The 25200-nt window shown below is 35.5% G+C and overlaps 1 protein-coding gene across 13 annotated transcripts in view; it reads left to right on the top strand.

The window, feature by feature from the left end:
* Positions 1 to 25200, top strand: part of LOC111052229 (disks large 1 tumor suppressor protein) — a 748988-nt gene that overhangs the window by 372030 nt on the left and 351758 nt on the right. For 4 of the 13 annotated variants that reach the window (XM_039432478.1, XM_039432503.1, XM_039432481.1 and 1 more), the window contains exon 5: positions 19406 to 19453. The exons of the other annotated variants lie outside the window; for them this stretch is intronic. In XM_039432478.1, coding sequence (XP_039288412.1) covers positions 19406 to 19453 — 48 coding nt within the window. The remainder of the gene's footprint in view (positions 1 to 19405; positions 19454 to 25200) is intronic. 13 annotated transcript variants of the gene reach the window in all.

Here is a 25200-nt window from a genome sequence, read left to right as displayed (position 1 = left end):
TCTAATTCTCCTCTCCTCCAAATGTTTGTCTCCCCTTTCCCCACCTTCCTTTATGTTGATGATTCTTCAACTCATTCTTCTTCCTTTTTCTAACGTCTTCATAGCTCTCATTCCCTATCTCACCTACATCATAAGTTTTCTCCTTCGGATTCCATTCTTCACTAGCTCTCCTTACTTCATACTTCACCTACTTTTCTACGTTTCACTTGCGTTCATACATATCCGCGTTATTCTGCCCACTATCACCTCCACCCCAACCCTTATCTGTGCTCTCTTAGCTCCTTTCTCGTCCTTCTTCATCTACTCGATTCCTCCCTTCCACTTATTCTAATTATATTTTTCTTTTTTTTCCCTCAATTCAATTGATTTTCTCCTTTTCTACTATTCTCGATCTCCACCTGATTCAAACACTCCCTTAGCTCTCCCTGCTCTCACTCGTCTCTGATCCGTCAACTCTTTTCTCCACCTCCTCTCTTATCTTCTAATCTAATCTAATCTAATCTTCCTCATCACGCTTCTATCTCTCATCACCCACCCAATTCTTTCTTATTATCTCTTTCTCGTCTTTGATGTTCGAGCTCTTTCTTATTCTCCCACCAATCCCCCATATTATCGTCTCTTCTTCCCTCCTCTCACCCCATTACACTTCCTCATTATCTCTTTCCCGTATTTGATATTTGTGTCCCTTCTTCTTCCATCTCTTCCCAATACAGGGAGGGTATTAGTGCTTCCTCCTTTCTTTCACCTCATTTCGCTTCCTCATCATCTCTTCTTCGTATTTGATATTTGAAGTGTCTTCTTGTTTCTCCATATCTTCCCCACATCCTACATTCATCCTTTCTCTCACTTCATTTCGCTTTCTTATTATATATTTCTCTTATTTGATATTTGAGTGTCTCCTTGTTTCTTCATCTCTTCCCCACATCCTCCTTTCATCCTTCTTCTCACTTCATTCCGCTTCCTCATTATCTCTTTTCCATATTTGATATTTGAATATCTCCTTATTTCTCAATCTCTTCCCCACAACCTCCTTTCATCCTTCTTCTCACTTCATTCCGCTTTCTCATTATATATTTCCCTTATTTGATACTTGAGTATCTTCTTGTTTCTCCATCTCTTCCCCACATCCTCCTTCCATCCTTCTTCTCACTTCATTTCGTTTCCTCATAATCTATTTCCTGTATTTGATATTTGAGTGTCTTCTTGTTTCCCCATCTCTTCCCCACATCCTCCTTCCTTCCTTCCTCTCACTTCATTTCGCTTCCTCATTATCTCTTTCCGTATTTGATATTCCTGTACCATCTTCTGCACCCCTTCTTCCTCCCACCTCATTTCGCCTCCTACTCATCTGAGCCCACTCGTCAAGTGTAGCGTAAGGAAGCCGCTCTGCTCTGTCTTGGTCTTATCTCCTCGGGGATACTGTCATCCCTGCTGAGTCTTCGGCCTCTCTGTCCTATCAAAGTCATGCCGCTGTTTTCGACTCTTCAGTGGCTCCATCTTCAGCAGAAACAGTGTGGCCAACCTATTTCACGACTCGGTGCGTTCAGCCACCACTGGACCTCCTCCCTCCTCTCTGTCCTTCTCCTCCTCCACCTAGTTCGCTTTCCTCTCGGCTGACTCGGTCGCCCTTTCGCTCGTTAGTGGCTAACCTCGCCTGTTGCTCGCTTGCTTGCTGCTTGCAAAGCAGATGCTAAGCAGTAACCTCGTCACACATCACAACCCACCTCTATTACTCCTTTAAACCTTATTGTCGGTCAAACTCAAACTTATTCGTGGCTACCAAATTCCAAGCGCTTTGTGGGTATGCTGTTGCAATCCATGAAAGACTGGGTAGTAGGTAATAAATATGATTATCTTAATAAATAGATTTTCTCATTTTTCCTAGATTACATCAGGATTGGAATATGCATTATTATAGGAAGTGATCACTTACTCAATCATGTCAGACTGATTTGCCAATGGAAACCAGTTTTACAACTCTTTTCATTCATAATTTTGTAAATATTGAGAGGATTTCATTCGTGAAACAGTCTGCCTAGCACAAGAAGTAGTATTAAGTTCAATTTGTGGTATCAAGTAGGAGAAATGTTGATAGTTTGGAGTTCCAGTAAGTCAAGTCCCAACACTTCACATATTTCTCAGTCCTTATCAAATCAACTTCATCGAACAAAGAAAATAGTATACAATGATTACTGATAAAATACAAATTAACAAGAACCAAGTAATTCAAATATATTAAAGTTACACAAATATTCAATTATTTAAAGTTTGTTTTTATTTCAAGTGAAAAAAAATCAAATGTAATCAATAATGGTATATTGAGCATTCTATTTTCTGATAACGTATTTTATAACAGTATCATTGAATAAAACAAAAAAATATCTTTGCTACAACAATATTCAAAGCTCACCACACTCTTAAGTAATTGAATAAGCATCTTTTTTTCATTTTGGTTTTTGATGTTGCTAATATTTACAAATTTCCAATCAACCACACAGAGGAATGCAGTAATTGGTAAATCATAGATGCGAGCGATGATGAGCTGCTGCTGATATTTGTTGAACAGCATTATTGATGCTCATCATAACAAAACGCAATCCACCAATATTCTCACGGCCTTGTTTTCATTTCATTGTTTTCGGAAAATTATAGTGAGCGACGATGTAATCAAGAGTAGAGGGTTATTGCGTGTGCTGGGATCTGTGTGTGCACATTCATTTGGATGTAAATCAAATTTCATGTTTTGAATCAGAATGATCAAAGACAAGCGATCGATAGATGCATATCGCGACGGTATTTATTCGCGTGATACATCACGGGTGTCGTTTGAGTTTGGGCGATGAATATTAATAAAAAAGTGTAGTTGCAGGTATCAGCCACCAGAGTTCGTTGGGGTCTGCTTTTCTGGTGTAAAGGATGTGTAAATATCGTCCACTTTTTTATCGACTTGTGTGCGCGAAAGCGACAATGAATGATAAATGGTTTATGTGACCGGACGGCTGCAGCGTAATATCCGACGGTGCGGTGCTTGTGCCATTACACTAACACTACTAGTCAGTCAGGCTGGGCCGTGCATCTCCTATCAGCTCCGGTGACACGAAAGATAATTTTTTATCTTTTTTCTTTTCCAGCGCTTACAATTTTTCACAGCGCTGATTCATTGCTTGCTCAGATGAATGCCTGATGAACTTGTTACACGTGGATGTAATTTGATATTCTGTTATTTCGAGCAGGCCGTAAAAGATTGCATAAAACTGCCCAAGAGACAAGATTGTGTTGTTTTCCTGCGTATTTTGGTTTCTAATTGAATTGGCCAGAGTTGTCTTTCAGGGTTATTTTATTTATTATTCGCCATTTCGTTGAGTCCAAGGAAGCAATGGTGCATGCGGAATATTTGCTGTAGTGTGGACTAAATAAGTGGCCAGGATACTATTCTAACCATTGAGGAAGAAATAATATTGTAATGTAAAATATAATGTAATATTGTAATGTATTTCAAATGTAATAACCTATTACTTATTTTGTCTGTGCTATAACGATTAAATAAATCTATAGATAAGGAAATTTGCTGGCCGACAAGTTTACAAATACAAATAAACAAATACAAATAAACGTCTACAAATAAACGTCTACAAATAAACAAATTTGATGCTTCAAAACTTGTAAACAAATATTACACAAACACAAAAATTAAGTTTTTCAATAGCTCCAGTTCATACCATACTATAGCACAGAATATTACAAAAGCAATTCTCCACAAGTATTTTAATCCCAGTTGATGATGAGGGGATGGATGATAATACACTACAAACATTTCCATTTGTGATGATTTCATGAATGGATCAATAGAGAGATGATGAATAGCTTGAATGAAACTTGAGAATGAGTAGTTGATATAAAATGAGAGAAAAATGAAACTTGAATTACCTGTCAAATCTATACTATACTAAGAACCCACTTGCTACCAACTATTGTCTTGTCGGAATTAATATTACTTGTACTTCATATTATATTCATGCTTCATCAACAGACTTAGATAGCCTAATTAGTTTTAGGTAAATTCCAGTTTACTTATATTCTCCGAATCTCTAAATTCCTCAATTATTGTGTAGGAGGCTTTCTTTTTCAGTCATATATCTAAAACCATTATGAATTAATTCAGAGAAATCGTATGGAAGCTGGGGGATAGCTATACAATATTACAGAAAAGATAAGCAGTACAGTATTCTATTGAAAGTATGAATGAATACTTTATTCTATAAACTTTAATTTGATATGCATTCATAAATATTTAATGTAGTCACTGATACCATAGCCACCTCTAATACATTTAGAGGTGGCTATGCTGATACACATGCTCAAAGCATAATCTACTGATTGTGAATATGTACGGTATTACATATTTCACTCCTTTCTTTCCTTCATAACTTCCCATCTACTATGGTATGTTAATTCAATCGCGGATCAGAATATTACTTTCCCACCAAATATTTTGAAAACTAACTGTACCGTGTAAATTTTCTCACAATGTAAACACAGCGGAGTGCGAAGTACTGTGCGGATGGAACAGAATGAATTTTGGTTTCTGTGGAAAGTGGTTTTGAACAAAAGCTCGGTGTAGTGAATTTGAGAAATGCTGCTCATAACTCACTGTAAGTAGGAGAGATATTGGGGAGACAAAGAAGAAGAGTGTGCTACAGTATGGGAGGAAGTGGGAGGGAGGGAAGGTGCGGCAAATGAGAGCGTGCGATAGTGCAAAAGCTTTTCTAATATTCTGAGTGCACTGCTGTATTTTTATGATTAGACTGTTGCTCTCTAGGAGACGAGCTCCACCCGAGACAGTGCAGTGGCTGGCTTGCCGGGTAGGCAGACTACTCGCAGTACCAGTACCAGTAGCTTTTCCCAACGGGTTCCACTCCTTCAGCCTCGGTTGGCCATCTGGAGTGCAACTCGCCCACGATCTCACCGATTTTCCCCGAATTTTGTCCATCTGTTACAAATGGAATTGGTGCTCTCGTTAAACCAAATATCCTGTGACTATTTCTTGTATACTCATAATATTGTTACATTCTCAGAATTACTTTTGAAGGCTTTTGACAATTTCTCATCAATTTATTATTGGGGTTACGACAATAATTCCAAGTCTTATAATCTAGAATAGTCTAAAGAATTCCACTACAAACCCAGTTATACAGGCCAAAGGGGAAGAAAGATGTCGGAGGAACATTAAAGAGATTGCAATATTTTTTTTCATGATAATAAATATCAATTTCAAACACTTTATACAAACAATACTGTGAGTCGAGTAAAGGTTGATATTCCTAATCCTTGAAGGCTACAAGATGAAGAGAAAGGAGAAGAAAAGATTATCTTAAATATATACACTATTAGAACTACCCTAGCATTATTGCAAAACTCATTTCGATTAATTCCATAAATTAAACGTTCAACTCTTAGTGGAGAGACTCATTCAATTCTCTCAAAATATGTTGATGCAAATTTGTAGACATAATATCATGTCACACCATTATCAAAAACATATCACGTGAGTTTTATCATTGATCATTTATCCTTTGAATAGTGATCAGATTCCATGTCCAATGTTTGTTTAATTTCATTGGGAATTGAATTTCGAGTAGATGATAGATAAGGTCGATCGAGGATGAGAGTTTCTGGAAGTCTGAGTTTAAAGAAGGATGGTGGATTGAGATTTTAGAGAAGCGAAAGAAAAGTGGAACTATTATTGAAAACTGGTGCTATGTATCAGTAATTTCCTGAATAGATCAGAAAATTGAGACTAGTTTGGTTCTCGAATCTTGCAAGAGTTACGCAATTGTTCAATCTTTACTGAGAGGGCTTTCAATTAAACAATTTTTTCTTCTGCGTTCTCATTATATGATTGCAAAATAAGTTGAAATTTTTAAATTAAATTAAAATCGAAACAGAGAATTAAGTTCGTGGAAACAAGATTCAGTATTTCTCTCTATGATTCAAAACAGTTGGTAACTGAATGCTTGTTTTAACGCTGCTCCCAGAGAGCATCCTCACTGGCTGCTCCACGCTTATTTCCGAATCAGCAGTATTCTAGTTCAAATCTTCAATTTGGTATCTTAATTGTAGTTCAAAGTCCAAGTTCAGTGACGGATAGAATTATGAGAGGTTCTTGTTTTGAATCGTCAAGTAGCTGATTAAAAGATTAATTACTGTCCGATGAACTTTGAGAGTCAAGAGATACATTGATTTCTTCCAAAGCTCTAATTACCCTGAACTCACTAATTGCCTCTCTGATTCAAATTTCTGCTCTCTTGATTTAACTTTTCTGTTGATCTTCTTGATTCCATCTGAAAGCTATGGGTTGTTTGGTGGGACGAAGATAGAGTTATGCAGAAGAAGTTAGAGCTGAAGTAAATAATGAGTGTAGGTTATCCACCATCTACAATGAAATTGGAATAATTTTCTTTTGACAAGTGAACGAAGCATATATTTTTATTAAGACATGCTTTCTAATTACTCAATGAAACAAGATCAAAATGACCTTTATCATTGTGATTCATCTCTTTTCTTGCACATTAATCTCATTTGAAGAATTCAATATATTCAAAGAATTCAACTTATTTACAGAATTCAACCTTATTTGAAAGAATTGTTATCCGCCTATGTTGAATGAATGATGCACATCTTTGGTAGATAATAATTTGAAACTTCTGAATCAGTGGAAAAGTATTTTTTACGGGAAGAAATACGAATTAACTGTATATTGAGTTATCGGTCTATGATTGATGGTAGTTGACTACTTTATCATCCTAATTCATGGACCCCAGTAGGAATCAGGGTAAAATTCTGGTAAATGATAATGGCCAGAACACTACTAATATGAGAGATAGAATCATATTATTGAAATATGTTAAGCAATGCTTTTTGGGCTATTTTTCTATCAAAATTAAACAGCAGACTTGAAACTGCCTTCAATCTTCACTTATCAAGTATTATTACTTTCCTTGCCCTATTACCATAGGTAAGGAAAGTATTGCTTTCCGAAAAAATTAAGGTACCTCAATTTGTAAATTTCTATACGTTTCGAGGTCCCCTGAGTCCAAAAAAGTGGTTTTTGGGTATTGGTCTGTATGTATGTGTGTATGAGTGTATGTGCGTCTGTGTACACGATATCTCATCTCCCAATTAACGGAATGACTTGAAATTTGGACCTCTCAAATATCGGAATCCTGTGTTCTTCTAATGAAAACGTGAATTATCTCGTTTTTTGAATTTCAAATAGCCATAAAAATGTATCTATTGCATTTATCAATTGGAACTCACCTGTTCTGGATTCAGGATAACCACCTCTTCCTAGAACTCTGCTTTCCACCCCTCAAATATTTGAATTCTGTGTTGTTCTGAATTCTTCCCCTATAAAGATCCGACACGAACAATTTCGATCAAATGCAATTCAAGATGGCAAAAATGTCAAAAACAGGGTTTTTCGCGATTTTCTCGAAAATGGCTCCAACGATTTTGATCAAATTTATACCTAAAATAGTCATTGTTAAGCTTTATCAACTGCCACAAGTCTATAGAAATTTCAGGAGATCCGCCCCATCTAGGTAAAGTTTGATTTTAGATTTCCAATTATCAGGCTTCAGATACAATTTAAACAAATAATTCCAAATGGAAAAGATTGAGCATGAAAATCTCTACAATAATATTGTTCAGTAACATTTTCACCTAAAATTTAAAATAAGCTCGAAATTAGAGAAAAATTTATTATTTCAATTGCAAACTGTTGGCAACTGTTGATTCTATTAAATCATCCACTATGAAGAGATAGCAGACCTCGTGTGTCTCCAGCGTTATAGTCCTGTCACCAGCTGGCTTAGATCTTTGCATAGTATACTTGAGATGCGCGGGAACACTAGCGTCAGGTGATAAATTTTCATAACGGCAAGGAAAGTTGTGTGAGTGCGCCACACCAGATTTTTCAAGAAGCCGTATGAAAACATAATACAGAAAAATGATTATTTTGTTAAATTGTATCCCTTGAGTTCAAACAAATGTCTACTTTCTGAGAAGAACTGTGTTTCTGAGAAAGGTTTTTCAGCATAGGAGCAGAAAAAGGGCAAAGAGAAAATGAAAAGATCAAGTAAAGCTGATAAGCAGTGTTGACAGGTTCAAAAAGAATAAAAATTGGAGATTAGTGGAAGGAGCTCTTGGCAACGTTGCTAACTTAGTAGCTTGGAAACAGTGTTTATTGAGGCCGCTGCAGTCTACCCATAGATACGTCATCAGCTGTCATGAGCAGTAACGCATTTCCGCTGATAGTCGATTTGAATCCGACACGGACACCTATCGTTATTTCATCGTTTATATGCAAATTGCTCCTTTCCCTCCTTACAAATGCTTACTCAATCTCCTCTCCAGAGCCTGCTGAAGAAAAAGTAAGGTGCCTCAAATTATTCTTTTTTCTTTCGTCGAAAAAAACTTGAAATATTCCACTGTTATAATTTCTAAGAGAAAATTATCCCTCGTCGATAAATTAAGCAACCCTGTGCCATCTTATAAGGCATGCTCCCCAATATTGGCATTATTCTAGAATGTTGGTGTTAATCTATTCCAATCCATGCATCTGACAGGTTTTGGAGTTATTCACTGAACTTTATTTTTCTTCTCAAGAATTCACAATAATTTGATAATTGATTCTATTCGTATATCTAAATTGGCATGGAAAGTGACTGAGTGAGTCACCCATGTAGAAGATTTCTCATTCCCTACTACTTTTCGTTGCCAGTAGCCATGTCATCCTATGCCATCCTGAAACCCCTGGCTCAGAATAAACAATCTAGTAGTTTTTTCTGCACTCGGTTTCTCGACGTAAAAAATCGGAATCGATGATTCTACAGTACGGGAGCATTCCTCAAGAATTCTTAGTTAACCTCAAACTATATAGATTTTAATCTATCACGTTCATTATGGTAACCCCACCACGGTTGAATCGTATTTTCTCGGTTGAATGTTGCTTGAAATTCGGGATATTGCAGGATGTTAATTTCCTTGCAGTGCTCGATATCACATTGCTAATAGAGAGATAGGATGTTGAGTTGGAGAGATCGGAGAGGGCTCGGTGCCTGGCAGCAATTAATAATGGATGTTCGTCAGTCGTGAGTCACGAATCGTGGCATGAGCCACTGAGTTGCGGCTGCTGATATCACTCTGTCGTCGTTGACTGAGGCAGTTTCATTAGACTGATTGTCATGTAACTGTCACATCACTGGCTGTCATGTCACTTGAACTAGTCTGACGCGATCTTTTGCCATTGCGCTATCTCTAATCACTCGACATCAGTTGAGTGAAACCAATATCTGACTATGTCAAAAATGTCCTAATTATCGTGGATTATTGATGCTGAAACCTGATGGATGCGCTGTGCTTTAAACGGAAGTTTAGTTCGAGTATTGTGTAAAAGGACGTCAATCAAGGAAATATGTTTCATATTGCACTATCATTACATGTCATTCTCCCATCTACAATACTCTTCGTATACAATAGAAACTATAAAAACATTCCCACTAGTCTCTCAGTGCAATTTGTCCAACAAAAATCGATATGAAAAATGTTCACCCTAATCATTATTGCATTATTCAATTACCCTAGGGATGACTTTGATTAGTATTGTGTAATACGTCACTCAGAAGGATAATGTTTCATCTTATACTCCAATTACATGTTATTCCCACATTGTCAATAATTTCTCTTTATCTGATGGAAGAAACTATTGTTTAATATTTTAGTCTTTGTTGTCAATCAAAATATTTGTGTTAAACACCGACAAAAACTACAGTTTCTTTGACATTCCAGTTTGTAAGAGGCAAACTGGGTAATAGATGGGTTATTGTAATGATAAGCTGGAGGGATATCTCGTCCTTTCTACAGCAACAGAAGAGCTTTGGTTTTCCGGGAATTACTTTGGATTTCGTCAAAACATAAGAATTGAGTTTCCTTGAAATCAACATTTTCCTTGATCACTATTGTTAGTGAATCACTATTATAAGAATTGAGAAGGAATTATCTCAACTGAAAATAACCCGTAACTTATCTTATTATTAACTCTCTGGTCTAGATCAATTTCCAGTGTCTTATCAATGAGCATTCCCTTTTCCTTCTCTTGATTTATCCGTTCTGTGCAATGTTCTTTGAATTTACCAAAATCTTCGATATTCGGAAAATAATTTGTTTGGTATATTTGAGGTAAATTGTATGACATTTTTAATTTCATTCTATAAGATGATAGTAAGACGATAAGATGATAGTTCATTCTATAAGATGATAGTAAATCTATTCACATCGAATAGATCTGAAAGCCATGTTTGAAGCATAGCTCAAAACTCATTATAAAAAATAAAATCTTTTTCCCAACAATTTCAGCATGCTCTTTACACATCCGTGTTTGAAGTTTCTTTCCAACGTTATGGCATTCTGCAGTGAAGTCTGGCTCAGTTATGAATAAGTTGTGAATATATGAATTTGAAATAGGAAGAAAAACATTATTGTATCTCCCCTTACAACAAAATTATTCTAGCAGGATGTGAAAAACGTTACAGTCTGTCATGTGGTGTCAGCTCATTTCAACAACATACGCATAGTTGTATATCAGAAACCATTGTTATACATGCCAAGTTGATACTTTAGAAACTATGATAACCTGGATTTGAAGGTTGGGATTGTTCAGTTATAATGTTTAAACATTTAGAGCTATGCTATGAACCTCTGCTATCTTTGTTCGATTTACTGCAACCACAAAATAGTACACATACATTCATGTCTTCATGCTTTGTGCTGCAACGCTCATAAATAACTCCCTTTCATTTTCCTCGCACACAGGCTTTGCCCATGTGAGGAACCTTCTTCAAGTTTTGTATATGTATATTGTTTGTACTTTCTAAGAAGAAGAATAAAGATAATTTCAATTTCAATTCTTCTAATTTCAATCCAGATTTTCTCTAAATACAAAATTTACGTGTTATTCATACCATAACTAAATTTCAACAGACTCAATTTCAACTGTGAATGATCAATGATCAATTGACGAAGGGTATTAAGCCTACAATGAGTGGCCACATTATGGAGTATTTCTCTATTGGACTTTCTCATAGAATCAATAGCAATGAGCAAAAGTATTTATTGTCAATATTCTATGATCACTGTTCATAAGTCACTTTCTATCATCTACCTCACTTCTCTCGGAATATTTCTCTTTTGTCTCTCTCTGTTAGTTCTGCCCTATTTGATAAATTGTGTATCTTTGGAGAGAATAGATGAGAGAGTTTTCAGAACGAATATTATTTCCCGTGTGAGATGATATCATGATGGGTTCATTACACTGGAACCACTTACGTGACGTCAAAATTCAAGATTTGGATCCAGATATTTTAATCTGGGATTACTATTCTGTGAAAATGAGACGTGAGAGAGAGGAATAGCGTGTATGTGGTATAATGAATGAATGTAGGCCTCAGGATTTGGGAGAAGTGGGGATGAGTTATTGTTGGTGGTTGGTTGGAGAATAGAAAGGCAAGAAGCCGCCGGATTGAGCGAGAAGAGCGTATCTTGTAGAGACGCCCGAACAGCTAAAGAAGCCACAAATCTTTGTTAGGTCGTCGAGTCATTCGTTTTAGTTTAGAACGAGAACAATATCACGGAAGGCTATGTTGTAGAGGTGGCGGCTGGGCTCAGGATCCAGGATTGGTGTGTTTTCTAGGTTGATAGTGGTGGGGAGGGGGTTGTTTTCCAGGGTGAAGAGGGGGCCACTTGTGTGTGTTACGCGGCCGCTTTAAAAGCTTTCCAAACCGTAACGACAATGCCCAGGATCACCAATTCAAGGACACCTAACCGCCATTCAAAACAACACAACTGCCAAGCCCGACATGCTCCTCTTTCCAGCCCACAATGCTCCACATGACTACAATGGTAGTAGCAAGTAACTTGTGGCTGGATCAACAACATCCCTACAACTCTTTTCAAACCCGATCTGGACAGGATACTGGAGATGGCACTGGTTATAATGATCTAAGTGATAGTTATCTTATCTATCCAAAATTATTCTAGCAGGATGTGAAAAACGTTACAGTCTGTCATGTGGTGTCAGCTCATTTCAACAACATACGCATAGTTGTATATCAGAAACCATTGTTATACATGCCAAGTTGATACTTTAGAAACTATGATAACCTGGATTTGAAGGTTGGGATTGTTCAGTATAATGTTTAAACATTTAGAGCTATGCTATGAACCTCTGCTATCTTTGTTCGATTTACTGCAACCACAAAATAGTACACATACATTCATGTCTTCATGCTTGTGCTGCAACGCTCATAAATAACTCCCTTTCATTTTCCTCGCACACAGGCTTTGCCCATGTGAGGAACCTTCTTCAAGTTTGTATATGTATATTGTTTGTACTTTCTAAGAAGAAGAATAAAGATAATTTCAATTTCAATTCTTCTAATTTCAATCCAGATTTTCTCTAAATACAAAATTTACGTGTTATTCATACATAACTAAATTTCAACAGACTCAATTTCAACTGTGAATGATCAATGATCAATTTTTCAAGGGTATTAAGCCTACAATGAGTGGCCACATTATGGAGTATTTCTCTATTGGACTTTCTCATAGAATCAATAGCAATGAGCAAAAGTATTTATTGTCAATATTCTATGATCACTGTTCATAAGTCACTTTCTATCATCTACCTCACTTCTCTCGGAATATTTCTCTTTTGTCTCTCTGTTAGTTCTGCCCTATTTGATAAATTGTGTATCTTTGGAGAGAATAGATGAGAGAGTTTTCAGAACGAATATTATTTCCCGTGTGAGATGATATCATGATGGGTTCATTACACTGGAACCACTTACGTGACGTCAAAATTCAAGATTTGGATCCAGATATTTTAATCTGGGATTACTATTCTGTGAAAATGAGACGTGAGAGAGAGGAATAGCGTGTATGTGGTATAATGAATGAATGTAGGCCTCAGGATTTGGGAGAAGTGGGGATGAGTTATTGTTGGTGGTTGGTTGGAGAATAGAAAGGCAAGAAGCCGCCGGATTGAGCGAGAAGAGCGTATCTTGTAGAGACGCCCGAACAGCTAAAGAAGCCACAAATCTTTGTTAGGTCGTCGAGTCATTCGTTTAGTTTAGAACGAGAACAATATCACGGAAGGCTATGTTGTAGAGGTGGTGGCTGGGCTCAGGATCCAGGATTGGTGTGTTTTCTAGGTTGATAGTGGTGGGGAGGGGGTTGTTTTCCAGGGTGAAGAGGGGGCCACTTGTGTGTGTTACGCGGCCGCTTTAAAAGCTTTCCAAACCGTAACGACAATGCCCAGGATCACCAATTCAAGGACACCTAACCGCCATTCAAAACAACACAACTGCCAAGCCCGACATGCTCCTCTTTCCAGCCCACAATGCTCCACATGACTACAATGGTAGTAGCAAGTAACTTGTGGCTGGATCAACAACATCCCTACAACTCTTTTCAAAACCGATCTGGTCAGGATACTGGAGATGGCACTGGTTATAATGATCTAAGTGATAGTTATCTTATCTATCCAATATTATAATATTAATGTGATCTATCCAGTGATCTTACCTATGTGATTGTGATATTTCATGACGTAGTCAACTTATTTTTAATTTGTTCTGAAATGACTAATAGTAATGTCTTCTTCAAAACATTCATGTTATCCTCATCATTTCCTTATTTTCAATATACTCATCGAAATACTTCATCGAACTGATCAAGATGACCTAATCGAAATACTTAGGTTTTAATTATCATGTCCTCAAGTCTATCTTGATACTCTCATCAATCTTAATAAATAGAGTGAGCCAGAAACATATATCTTCTTTGCCATCAAAATTATGATTATTCATAATTTTAAGGGTTAAACCAGAAAAAATAGATTTGGAAAATCAGTGATCAATCTTAATAAATAGAGTGGTATTAATTTCTATTCAATATTTTTGTGAGCCAGAAACATTTATCTTCTTTGCCATCAAAATTATAATTATACATAATTTTAAGGGTTAAAACAGAAAAAAATAGATTTGGAAAATCAGTGAAACAGTTTGAATAGTAAAATAGCAGATGTCTAAGGTTGAAGTACATTTTGAAGATGTAAAATAATTGAAAGGAGAAATTCCAAGATTAGGTTAATGTCCATCTTCAACCATTCTTCCGAATTCTCTGCAACCTAATTCCTCAATTTTAAATTACTGAGTCATCTTCACCATATACAACTCCTCTGAGCTTAGAATATGGCTTCTAAAGCTTTTTTACAATATTTCCATTATTTATGTAATTTAAGGATGTGAGTCCCATTTAATTCATGGAAGATGATCAATTTTCCAAATCTAGATGAGGCCACAGAGCACTTGATAATATATTAAAACTTAAATTGTAAAGAAATTTACAATTCTTCAACGTTTATCTCTCAATAAAGACAACGATGCGTCCCAGGAGATTTTCCTGAAACATCGTTCCCATTATTTTACAGATGGAAGAAACCTAGTAGTTGGAGAATTTCATGTATGTAACCGAAATTTCACGCACTCAGCTGAAAAGCCTCAAATTTGCAACGAATCAAGTATTAGATGATTTTTCTTTTTGAGACAATTCTCACAAATGTGTTAAAGGACAAGAAAACCTACTCCACAAATGTTCATAGATGTGTGCAATTGGATGGAACAAAATACGAAGAACCCTAGTGCTCAAAACTTTCTTGCCGGGCTAGTCCTCAAAACATAAGTCGAGTAAACAGTAGTGAACGTATCCGCAATAAATTCTTATTCACTGCATCATTAGCTTTACATGGTTGGCCAGTCTAGTGTTCAATTCCTTCATAATGCAGTGCATTTTCTCAAGCTTATACCATCCTTAACACTTGAATTCGTTCACAGAATAGCACAGCGATTCATCGTTTCTTGGTACAAAGAAATATCTCATTAGACCCAGCTCCCACAGTGTGACTGTTTTACAACTACTGTTGCAAACTAGTTACAAATGAGTTGAACTGGCAACTGTTTTGTAACCTTGGTAATGTATTTGAGTGGATAATAAGTGGAGAGGCACAAACTACGCAACTGATTCTTGACGATCTCAAACCATTTTACAACTAGTTTGCAACTGTAGTTGTAGAACAGTCACATCTCATTGTAGTGGAAAAATGTAATTTCTTCTTGTTAATAGACTGAAGACTCATTTATTGTAATTGTAGTTATCATGAGTACCAGTCAGTTTGTCTTTAAAAATAGATTTTGAAGATGCTTGATAATAAGAGCTAGTCTGAAGTCAAGAAGTCGAATGTAAGCAAATGTAAGAGACTACTTAAAAACAGATGTAATGATCTAATGTAATAAACAAGTCAGTCTCGATTTCAATTCAGTAAAATCAAAATGAGAATAAAATACAGTGATAATAGAACTCTAAAATAAACAATTAATATTATTTATTATCATTATTTAAATAATAATTCGTAATAGGCCTGCGTTCGATGAACTTTTTTTTCAATTAGCCTATTTGCTGGTTCCAAATTATTTTGTCTGTTGTAAAGTCACTGCCGCCAGCCTGAACGACTAATAATTTAGTAATAATTAATATTGTATAAAATATTTCCTCCTTTTTTTCCTTCCTTAACCCCTTTTAGTTCTTTGATTAACTCCTTATTTCTTTTTATTATGTTTATTATAAATTCTCATTATGATTGTAATCCTTTCATTTCATTTCTTGTATATTACTCTTGATTCACGACAAGCTATTCTATTTTATTTATTCTTAGTTTTAATTTAACTTTGTGAATGATTTTGTTTTGATCTGGAACCTGCTAAAACACTCACGGGTTTAGCAGGACCCAACAATGTAAAAATGTTTTTCTAATAAAATTGATTGATTGATTGATTGATTGATAGAAATCGGTTAAAGTAGGGGTACTTCAATCCTATAAGAAAAAATATTTTCAGTGGACTGATAAAAAATGAAATTTAGATTACTCCATGAATGTATTGGAATAATGTGGTGATATTTTATCAATCTGGTATTCCAATTATACAGGGTGTTTCAGAAGTAGTGTCGAGAATTTTAGGGTATTGTACCTGGATGCTAGGAGACTACAAATGTCATATTTGAAGTGTCCAAAACTCAGCGGTTATCCTTATAGCTGCCATTTTGTTTTTTTCACTTAAAAATTTTTATCTCAAGAACGAAATGTTGTATTGATCTGAAATTTGGCATGAATATTTATGCTTCAAAGACTCAACTATAAAAAATAAAAAAAATTTTTTCGTTGAAATTTTTCAAAATGGCGGCCATTTTAAATTTTTTATGGCGAATATCTCGAAAACCGTCCATTTTACAGAAAATTTACAAGAGACAAAAAAGTTAGCAAATTTTTTCACAATTCCAATGATACCTAATTTATAAGATTGGTCGAAGAATAACAGAGAAATTAATTTTTTTCGTACTGCATGCATGACCACTTTTCACCATTTAAAGATCAATATTAATTTTTTAATTCCAGATGTATTTAAGATGAAGCTTTGAAACTCGGTATGGCTCCATATGGGCAAACAGATGATTTTACAATGGTTTTCAGATGATAATGTTTGTCTTGTAAAAGTATTGTTGTTTCATTAAAAGTAAAGAACCAGATGTAGTGCTTCCTATTTCTTAGTCTCACGTTTCCTAGGTCTTATTTCTATCTTAAATTTCCAGTTTCAATATTTTCTTACGTTGCTTCTACACAAATATTAATTATTGTAATGGAATTTAGTTCGCTGGAGTACACCGATATTCACTTCATGTATGGAGCAGCTCTTGGCAATGCGACCGAAGCAAGAAGAATGTATGCAGCTGCATTTCCAAACCGCCGTCTCCCTTCCGACAAGGTGTTCACAAGAACTCACAATCGGCTGAGAGAAGTTGGTTCATTTGAACGGAACAGGGTAATTGCTGGTAGGCCTCGAGCAGTTCGAAATGTTGCTTTTGAAGAGGAAGTATTGCAGAAATTCGATTTCAATCCTAGAACGAGTACGAGAGCAGTTGCAAAGCAAATCAATTCAAGTGCTTCTTCTGTGTGGCGTGTACTAAACAAGGAAAGACTTCACCCCTTCCGCTTTCAAAAAGTTCACTCATTGGTTGAACGCGACTATGAGCCAAGAGTAAACTGTGCCCGTTGGTTTCTTCAGCAAGACATTATCCAACCAAATTTTCTAGAAAATGTGTTATTTACCGATGAGTCCAGCTTTACAAGAGAAGGAATCTTCAACTCTCGCAACAGTCACGTCTGGGCCTTAGACAATCCTCATGAGGTCAAAGTGCGTGGTTATCAGCATAGATTTTCGCTGAATGTTTGGACGGGTATCTTAGGTAATCGCGTGATTGGACCATACATTCTTCCTAATCGTCTGAATTCTCCCACGTACATTACTTTTTAAGAGACATACTACCAGAACTTTTGGAAGATGTGCCTCTTGCAAACAGATATAATATTTGGTTTCAACATGATGGTGCCCCTGCTCATTTCGGAAATGTTGTTACGGACTTTCTGAACATGACCTATCGTCAGCGGTGGATTGGGCGGGGTGGACCAGTACCGTGGCCCGCACGTTCACCTGACCTCAACCCTTTAGATTTTTTTTCTGGGGCCATATGAAAGACCTTGTTTACAGCACGCCAGTAGAAAACGAAGAAGACCTTGTGGCAAGAGTGGTTGCTGCAGCAGGTGCCATTCAAGATGATGAAAATGCTTTTACAGCAGTTCGACGGTCCATGATTGAAAGGTGCAGACTGTGTAATCAAGTTGAAGGACGGCATTTTGAGCAATTGCTGCATTAGTATCAGTGAACCGATTTGAGTGAAATTAATATTTTTCAATGTAAAATAAAATTTGGAGGAAAGTTATTCTTGTATATTTCTGTAATAAGAACGGTTTTCATGAAATTATAAAAAAAATTAATATTGATCTTTAAATGGTGAAAAGTGGTCATGCATGCAGTACGAAAAAAATTAATTTCTCTGTTATTCTTCGACCAATCTTGATAAATTAGGTATCATTGGAATCGTGAAAAAATTTGCTAACTTTTTTGTCTCTTGTAAATTTTCTGTAAAATGGACGGTTTTCGAGATATTCGCCATAAAAAATTTAAAATGGCCGCCATTTTGAAAAATTCCAACGAAAAATTTTTTTTTTATTTTTTATAGTTGAGTCTTTATAGCATAAATATTCATGCCAAATTTCAGATCAATACAACATTTCGTTCTTGAGATAAAAATTTTTAAGTGAAAAAAACAAAATGGCAGCTATAAGGATAACCGCTGAGTTTTGGACACTTCAAATATGACATTTGTAGTCTCCTAGCATCCTGGTACAATACCCTAAAATTCTCGACACTACTTCTGAAACACCCTGTATAAGATTTCAATTCATGATTTGATAGAAGTACTGTATTCCTCTTCCTTTCGAGAGTTTCATCGAAGAACCGTAGAATTACTCTAAGAATGGTTCATCTCCAGTTCGGTTCATCTTAAAGAGCTCTACTTGATAGTGTTAGGAAGTGGAAATTTCTCCAAGATGTGAAGAGTAAAATATGAACGAATTGTAAATCAATACTGGAGCATAACTGTGGCCCCGAGTTGTCATAAATAGCTCCACGCAAGAACACTTATCATCTGAATTGCTCTTCTTTTTCTCCATAGAAACGTTGAGCGTCTCTTCACAGAGTCGTTATTCAGAATAAATCGCCAACTATCACCGACATTATCCACTGACGCTAACTTTTTGACACATGGGAGATGGGAATTTTGTACTTTGAAGTATCGTGCTTTCATGATAGATGTGGAGTTATTCAGGAAAGATGGGACAAAGAAGTGTAGGTTTAGTTTTAAAAATAAGAGAAAATTAATCAGTTATTAATCTCTGTTCAGCTGGTCTTCTTCAAATAATAAATTCAACCGTGATTGGGATGATAACTCACTGAATTCGTTTCTCGATTGATTTTGTTCATCATATTTTATTTTGTTCTGTTTCATTCCATACAAAATTTGTAGCTTCATTTCATTTGTGTAATTGAGTCAAAAGTGGTTTAGTGTAATTGTTCAGTGATTATTACATTACTTAGTTTGTGATGATTGATATTTAAGTTTGTGCTGTATGAGATTTTCATTCCACTTCCACAAAAATGAATACATTCCTCACATCTTCCCATTAACATGGATTTGACTTAACATTTCAATGATTAATTCAATTTTCACTCCTCCAAGCAACAGCCACGAATTGATGCAACAAATTTATGAACATATAATATTTCATTCTATTTAATTTTGGATTGAACTTAATTCTTCATTTTATCTTTTGCAGGTAAGTGTCTCCCTGTCATCCGCACCAAATTATCTGGAAGCAGTTGAGGTAGGCTTCCTCATAGTCTTATTAGAACATTTGAATCTTATTAGTTCTGGATCACATGAATGATGCGTGAGATAAGCTTCAAATAGGAGTGACACAAACAGTACTGATCGTTTTGAATGTAATAGACTAAGAAATTGTCAAAAAAACTACAGATTTATTGATACTTAGAAAGACCGGTTTCGGTTATTACACCATTGTCAATCTCTGATAAATCTGTGGTTTTTTGACAATATCTTAGTCTTTTTCTTTCAATATGAATAATTGCCACAATATCAACTTCTCAACTACACAAAAAGTACTGATCGTAGTAGGTACGCCTTCAATTAGTAGTAGCACTGAGTAAAATCAATAGTGTTTCTTAATCTGTGGTAGTGACCAGTAGTCAATTATGAAATGATAATAATAGAAAATAATATAATTATTGTATCTGGCTGATTCAGATCTGATTTCCAGTCTGGTGTCAGGGTTCTGGACGCCTGGAGCTCTCCAGATCACATACAATTGATTATTTCGTCTATTTTGTAAATGCCATCAAATAAAGAATTATCATTTCTTATAGTGAGGTTCACGTTATAATGGCAATGGAGAAAGATAGGAGAACAACGATGCCGTTCCTCTGTCTTGTCAATGCCTTCTATGGAGGGTAACTTTACTGATACCGGTTTATTTATGTAATGTCCTCCATTCACGTTTAAAATAATCAATTATATTTTATCAAGCAAGAAATTATTTTTTCAATGATTTCATAACTAATTTTCGAAAACAAGTTAAAATATTTTGCTAATTAATTATATTGCTACATGATTAAAAAAAGTCCTGGCAACAGAGCAAACGAAGAAAGAGCTTTCCGCTTTGTTGAATGATAGACAAGGATAGCAATACAATTGCTAATCTTAAACTGCCATCATAACTGCCACTATAGAAACATTTTTTCCATGAGTATTATGATTCCATACACCATAAAAAGTATTTCCTCGGTTCATATGAGTATTAATAATTATGATTCCACACCCAAATTGATTATTTTAGACATCATAAGACGAGGAATAATCGATCTCTAGGTAAAGTTTGAATACATCTTGGCGTGTCTCATGATACAGACCAGTCTTCCACAGCTATATTTGTCGAATATAAGCTTATCATCCCTGTCATACACTTGCCATAACTGAGTTTAGTACAATGGCAAAGTTTCGCGTCTGTATCGCTGTATTTATTGGTAGTATGAACGATGAAATAACGCCAACTTTATTATGATTAACCAGCTCATGCAGCTTACGAAGTTTCCTGTTCTGCCTCACAAATTAATAACTAGATACACAACGTAAGTTCGATTTATATCCAGAGAGCTTGAGTTGTACGGGCGCTGTAATCAACATCATTGTGAGTCACCTTCATCACTGACAAAGTGTTGTGTGACCTATTTGGTGTGCCTGCAACGGCGTAAGAAAGACAATAATCCTGACAAACTTGGCCGAGACCAGACAAACTCAGTTGTTTGTGAAGGAAGTAATTGAATCAGTCTCAATTTATTAAACTGGTAAGATTTCCAACACGTGGAGCTAAGAAGGAGTGGGTTTGGAGTAATTAATCTTGCAGAATTGCACTGGAGCAACAATTTTTATAGCTCATTCTTCTGAGTAGCACAGCTCTTATTGCATTCTCCGTTGTAGGACTTCGCTCACCCTGCAGTTGGTGACTCACTTACCCGTATCCCTAAAGAGAATAAGACTTGCAACTCACAGCATTATTATTCCTTCCCTACTTTATAAGAATATTCATGATATCATTAATTCTAGTACTAGTACTTATTCAACTTCTTCTCTTTCCTTGAATAGAAATGAATGAGACCAATTCCACTTTTTGTTTGAGCACTATTGACAATATTTTGCAGTGATTTCATCCATCATCGACATCAACAATCAATTACATAGATAGATTCAACGATTGAGTTCAACTGATAAGTCTAAAATTTTTGGAAAATTGATTGATTGATATGAATTCCTTCGTCAAAGGACTTCAGATTATCTGTGCCAAATAATTTTATGATGTGATATGTGAGAGGAATCAGTAGAGTACCTTATAGTTAGCCAAGTGAACATATACATCTAAAAAATCTGTTGACTCTTGCTGGCTTTATTCTGTATTGATTACACAAGCTTGCCCACAGAAGGGGATTGGAAGCAGACTGCATCCTTGAAATTGTTGGTGGCGGGGACGGGTCTCAAAATCAAATCTTGGGGGGCCCAGAATAAGGAAAATTCTCGTTTAACTAGAGGGGGTGAGTCCATGGGCTTGGGGGCGGCTGCAAAATTAATGCATTGTTTCAATCACAGAATTAATGCAATGCTTACATATAAATCTTGAATCCAAATTCAAAAATACCACTATGTACTGAATAATTCGTTAAATCTGTTTCGAATTTTCTCGAGAATAACTTGGAATGGACGGATCTATTTCCAGAACAGACTTGTCTAACAGTTACACTGGATATGATTTGTTGAATATTTGTGATAAGAAGTAGTTAAACAGATTGATATTGGAGGATTCATGCATTCAAAACCATCTGAAAATAGAAATTTAATGGAATAGAGCAATCTTCATTCAATCACAGTATTCGTGAGGAAGGAGCAGATGTTTATAGTTGAGGAATAGTTGTTTTCTCTAGGAAGTAGTTCATGAATGAAAAAGTGTGCCATAGATGATCCGTAGAACGGCAGATGGACGAGGATTATTGGAATCGGCTAGGTTTGCCCTTGTTACTCGGGGAAAATTCATTTATTTTATACGGTACAGCCGTACAGAGAGAAGCTTTTCGAAATATTTACCAGTCATCCGGGGTAGGTTGTTTATTTATACTCTCTTTTACTTAGAGGATGACTTTTTTGCCGGACACTGGGAATTCAGTCTGCTGGACAGAGAGACCCTTTCTCGTTTCCTGTGGTTCCGGCAAGAATCATGAAAAAGAGGGCGATAGTTGTCTGACGAAGGAGTGGGAGGGGGAAGTGTGCTTTAAAATGTGTACTTTTGCGGCCTCGCTGGCTCTGTTGGCTGTTGGCTGGTCATCAGGGACCGAATCTCTATTCTGTGCCACGGCCCTGGAAAATCGAACCATTGCAAATAGACCCGAATTCTGTTTGGACCACCAAAGTGAAACCTGATAGAATCTTCTGTCGTTTGAATTCGACAACATCTACTTCTTGTACTCCAAAAAGGCGGGTCGACCGTTGTTTGACGACGATAGGCCGTTTCGCATTTGACACTACTCAATTCTTTTGGCGTAACGTTGATGTCAATATAAAGACAAAGCCTGTCTTTTTACTTTGTCACACCACCTGCAATTTGATTTCAGTTTGACATAATGTCCCTTCTATTGTTACAATCACTCAGCTCTATTCATGGGATCCGAAATATATCCACTGCAACTATTTCAAACGTTATCTGGTGATAAATTTCAATCACTTATTTGTTACTGTACATCAAGTTGAATTCCATAGAAGAGTTACGAAATTTTTGTAATTTATTTCAGTAGTAGCTTTTGTAAATTTTCCAACTCCTCATAAATGCCTGGTCTGGTGATAAGACTGATAATATTTTCTCATGCATACATAAACTGCACTAATAGCAGATTTCCATATTCATTTGATCTTTAGTTGATTGTGTAGTAGTTGTGACATCACATTTCATAAGCGGGCTGGCATAGCTCAAATTGATAGTAGCGAGCAGCAATATCTATAAGATAAGATGCCAACCTGCTATTACTTCGGTTCATACAGCTTTAATTATAATAAAAATTCATTTCAACGCCTTATCATAGCTGTCAATATATGTCAAGTTACATTTTTAATAATTATTGTATACTCTCTCCCGGAAGGGTGTTCTTCAAATTATCTCTATCTCCATGTTCATTATCTATTCCTCTTACATTGAGAGTTCTCTCTTTTACAATTGAGGGTGCTTACCCCCACCTCCATAACTTTGGGGAGATATCGGCGTTATCTGCTAGAGTAACGGGACTCTCTCCCGGCAACTGAGAAGGAACTCCGCCTGTGTTTTCGTCACTCTTCTCCTAGACTTCTTGGAACTCGCAATTGTAAAGGTGTGCAAAGAATCAAAGTGATTTAAACGGTTTAGTGAATACGCGTGTGAAAATAAAACCGGTGAGTCTGTTCCTTATGGAAAACTAGTTAAAAGGGACCCTTAGGTCAATACAAAAGTCTCACAAAATGGCGCCCGAACAGGGACTTTAGGAGGGGGCTCACTGTGAATAATATTATCAATGAAAAATAATTTCTAGTTGAAAAAGCCTTCAATATTTTCTTAGTAAATTTTTCATTTAGAAAATTAATATCAGCATATTAATTTATCACGATTCAGTATTAATTTAGATTAATTAAAGATTGAGTTACCTGAGATAGAATTCACCATTCAAAAATTATTGAATCTATTAGAATGATTTATAGAGCACACCTTACCGAGAGAGAAGTTTACGCCTTTGGGATAGATGTATAAGGCTATTTCTGTGATATTCATATTAATTTTAACAATATTTTAAGAAAATTGGGCTATATTATAATATCATTCAGCAGAGCTGTACAAGTAATGAATTATTGAATTATACAAGTCACACCTTAAAAATGCCTGCTATTGTTAATATCGGAAAAATAATTAAAATACCTCATACTAGTCATATTTAGCGTGAATTGAAGTTTTAAGGGAAATATATTCATTATTTCAATTATTGATCGATTAAACAGTCCTATGATGAAACATGAATGATTATCGCATATTTGTCCTGCAAAGGCATGCAACATAATGATAGCTTGATGATGTCAAGGATTTATGAAGGGCATACTAAACTCGACTGCTATAAACCTATTACAAAATAATTATTATAAGCAGACTCTATATGAATTATATAAATTATTATTACAATTTATTATTCATTAGAGAGTTAGTTATATGAATAGTTTCTTAGAGAACTTCATAAATAATATAGTCCATTTCAGTATTATAAATCCGTTATTATATAAATCACCTTCCTAATAAATTATTTCATGTTGAGTAGCCCTATATTAGGTACTTATTGAGTTATTAGTATTCATTGATGCTTTATTGGTATTATTGGCATATAATTATGAATTATATGTTATCGAAATTAATGCTAATATTATTGACACATAATGATAAATCATATATTATCAAAATTAACGATAATAGGCCTATTTATCGAATATAATATGATATTATATGGATTGCCTTAAACTACTACATGACTTGTGGTTACACCAACAATTCGAAAATTATTTATCCGATGAACAATATTATTGCAAATCAAGGTAATATTTTTAATGAGGCTAATTATACAAATTAAATACAACAATTTCGGAATCATTTTAATTATCGAATATTGTAAGTTGAGGTGATGTTTCAATTGATGCGTATTATGCAATATTAAATATTATCAAACTGATTTCAATATCTTATCAGAAGTTCTTCATTGAATATTATATTATTTTATAAGACATCAATACACCAAGTTTGGAAACATTAGAAACCAAATATTGCGAATCGTGTTAATGTTCTTCAATCTTAGTATTGCTAGTGTATGACGAGGTATCATAATATTATCAGAGTTCTTGATAATATTTTATGGAATGCTTATTTGTTTTATTGTTTTATAAGTAGGGCATATTACTTGCATTCATATGGGATGGAGTTTTGCAATATCTTCTATTCTAACCAAGCTT

The sequence above is a fragment of the Nilaparvata lugens genome, chromosome 1 (genome assembly GCF_014356525.2).
Source record: "Nilaparvata lugens isolate BPH chromosome 1, ASM1435652v1, whole genome shotgun sequence".
Classification (NCBI taxonomy): Eukaryota; Metazoa; Arthropoda; class Insecta; order Hemiptera; family Delphacidae; genus Nilaparvata; species Nilaparvata lugens.
The sequence above is the reverse complement of the archived record's forward strand: the minus strand, read 5'-3'. Positions and strand labels throughout refer to the sequence as shown.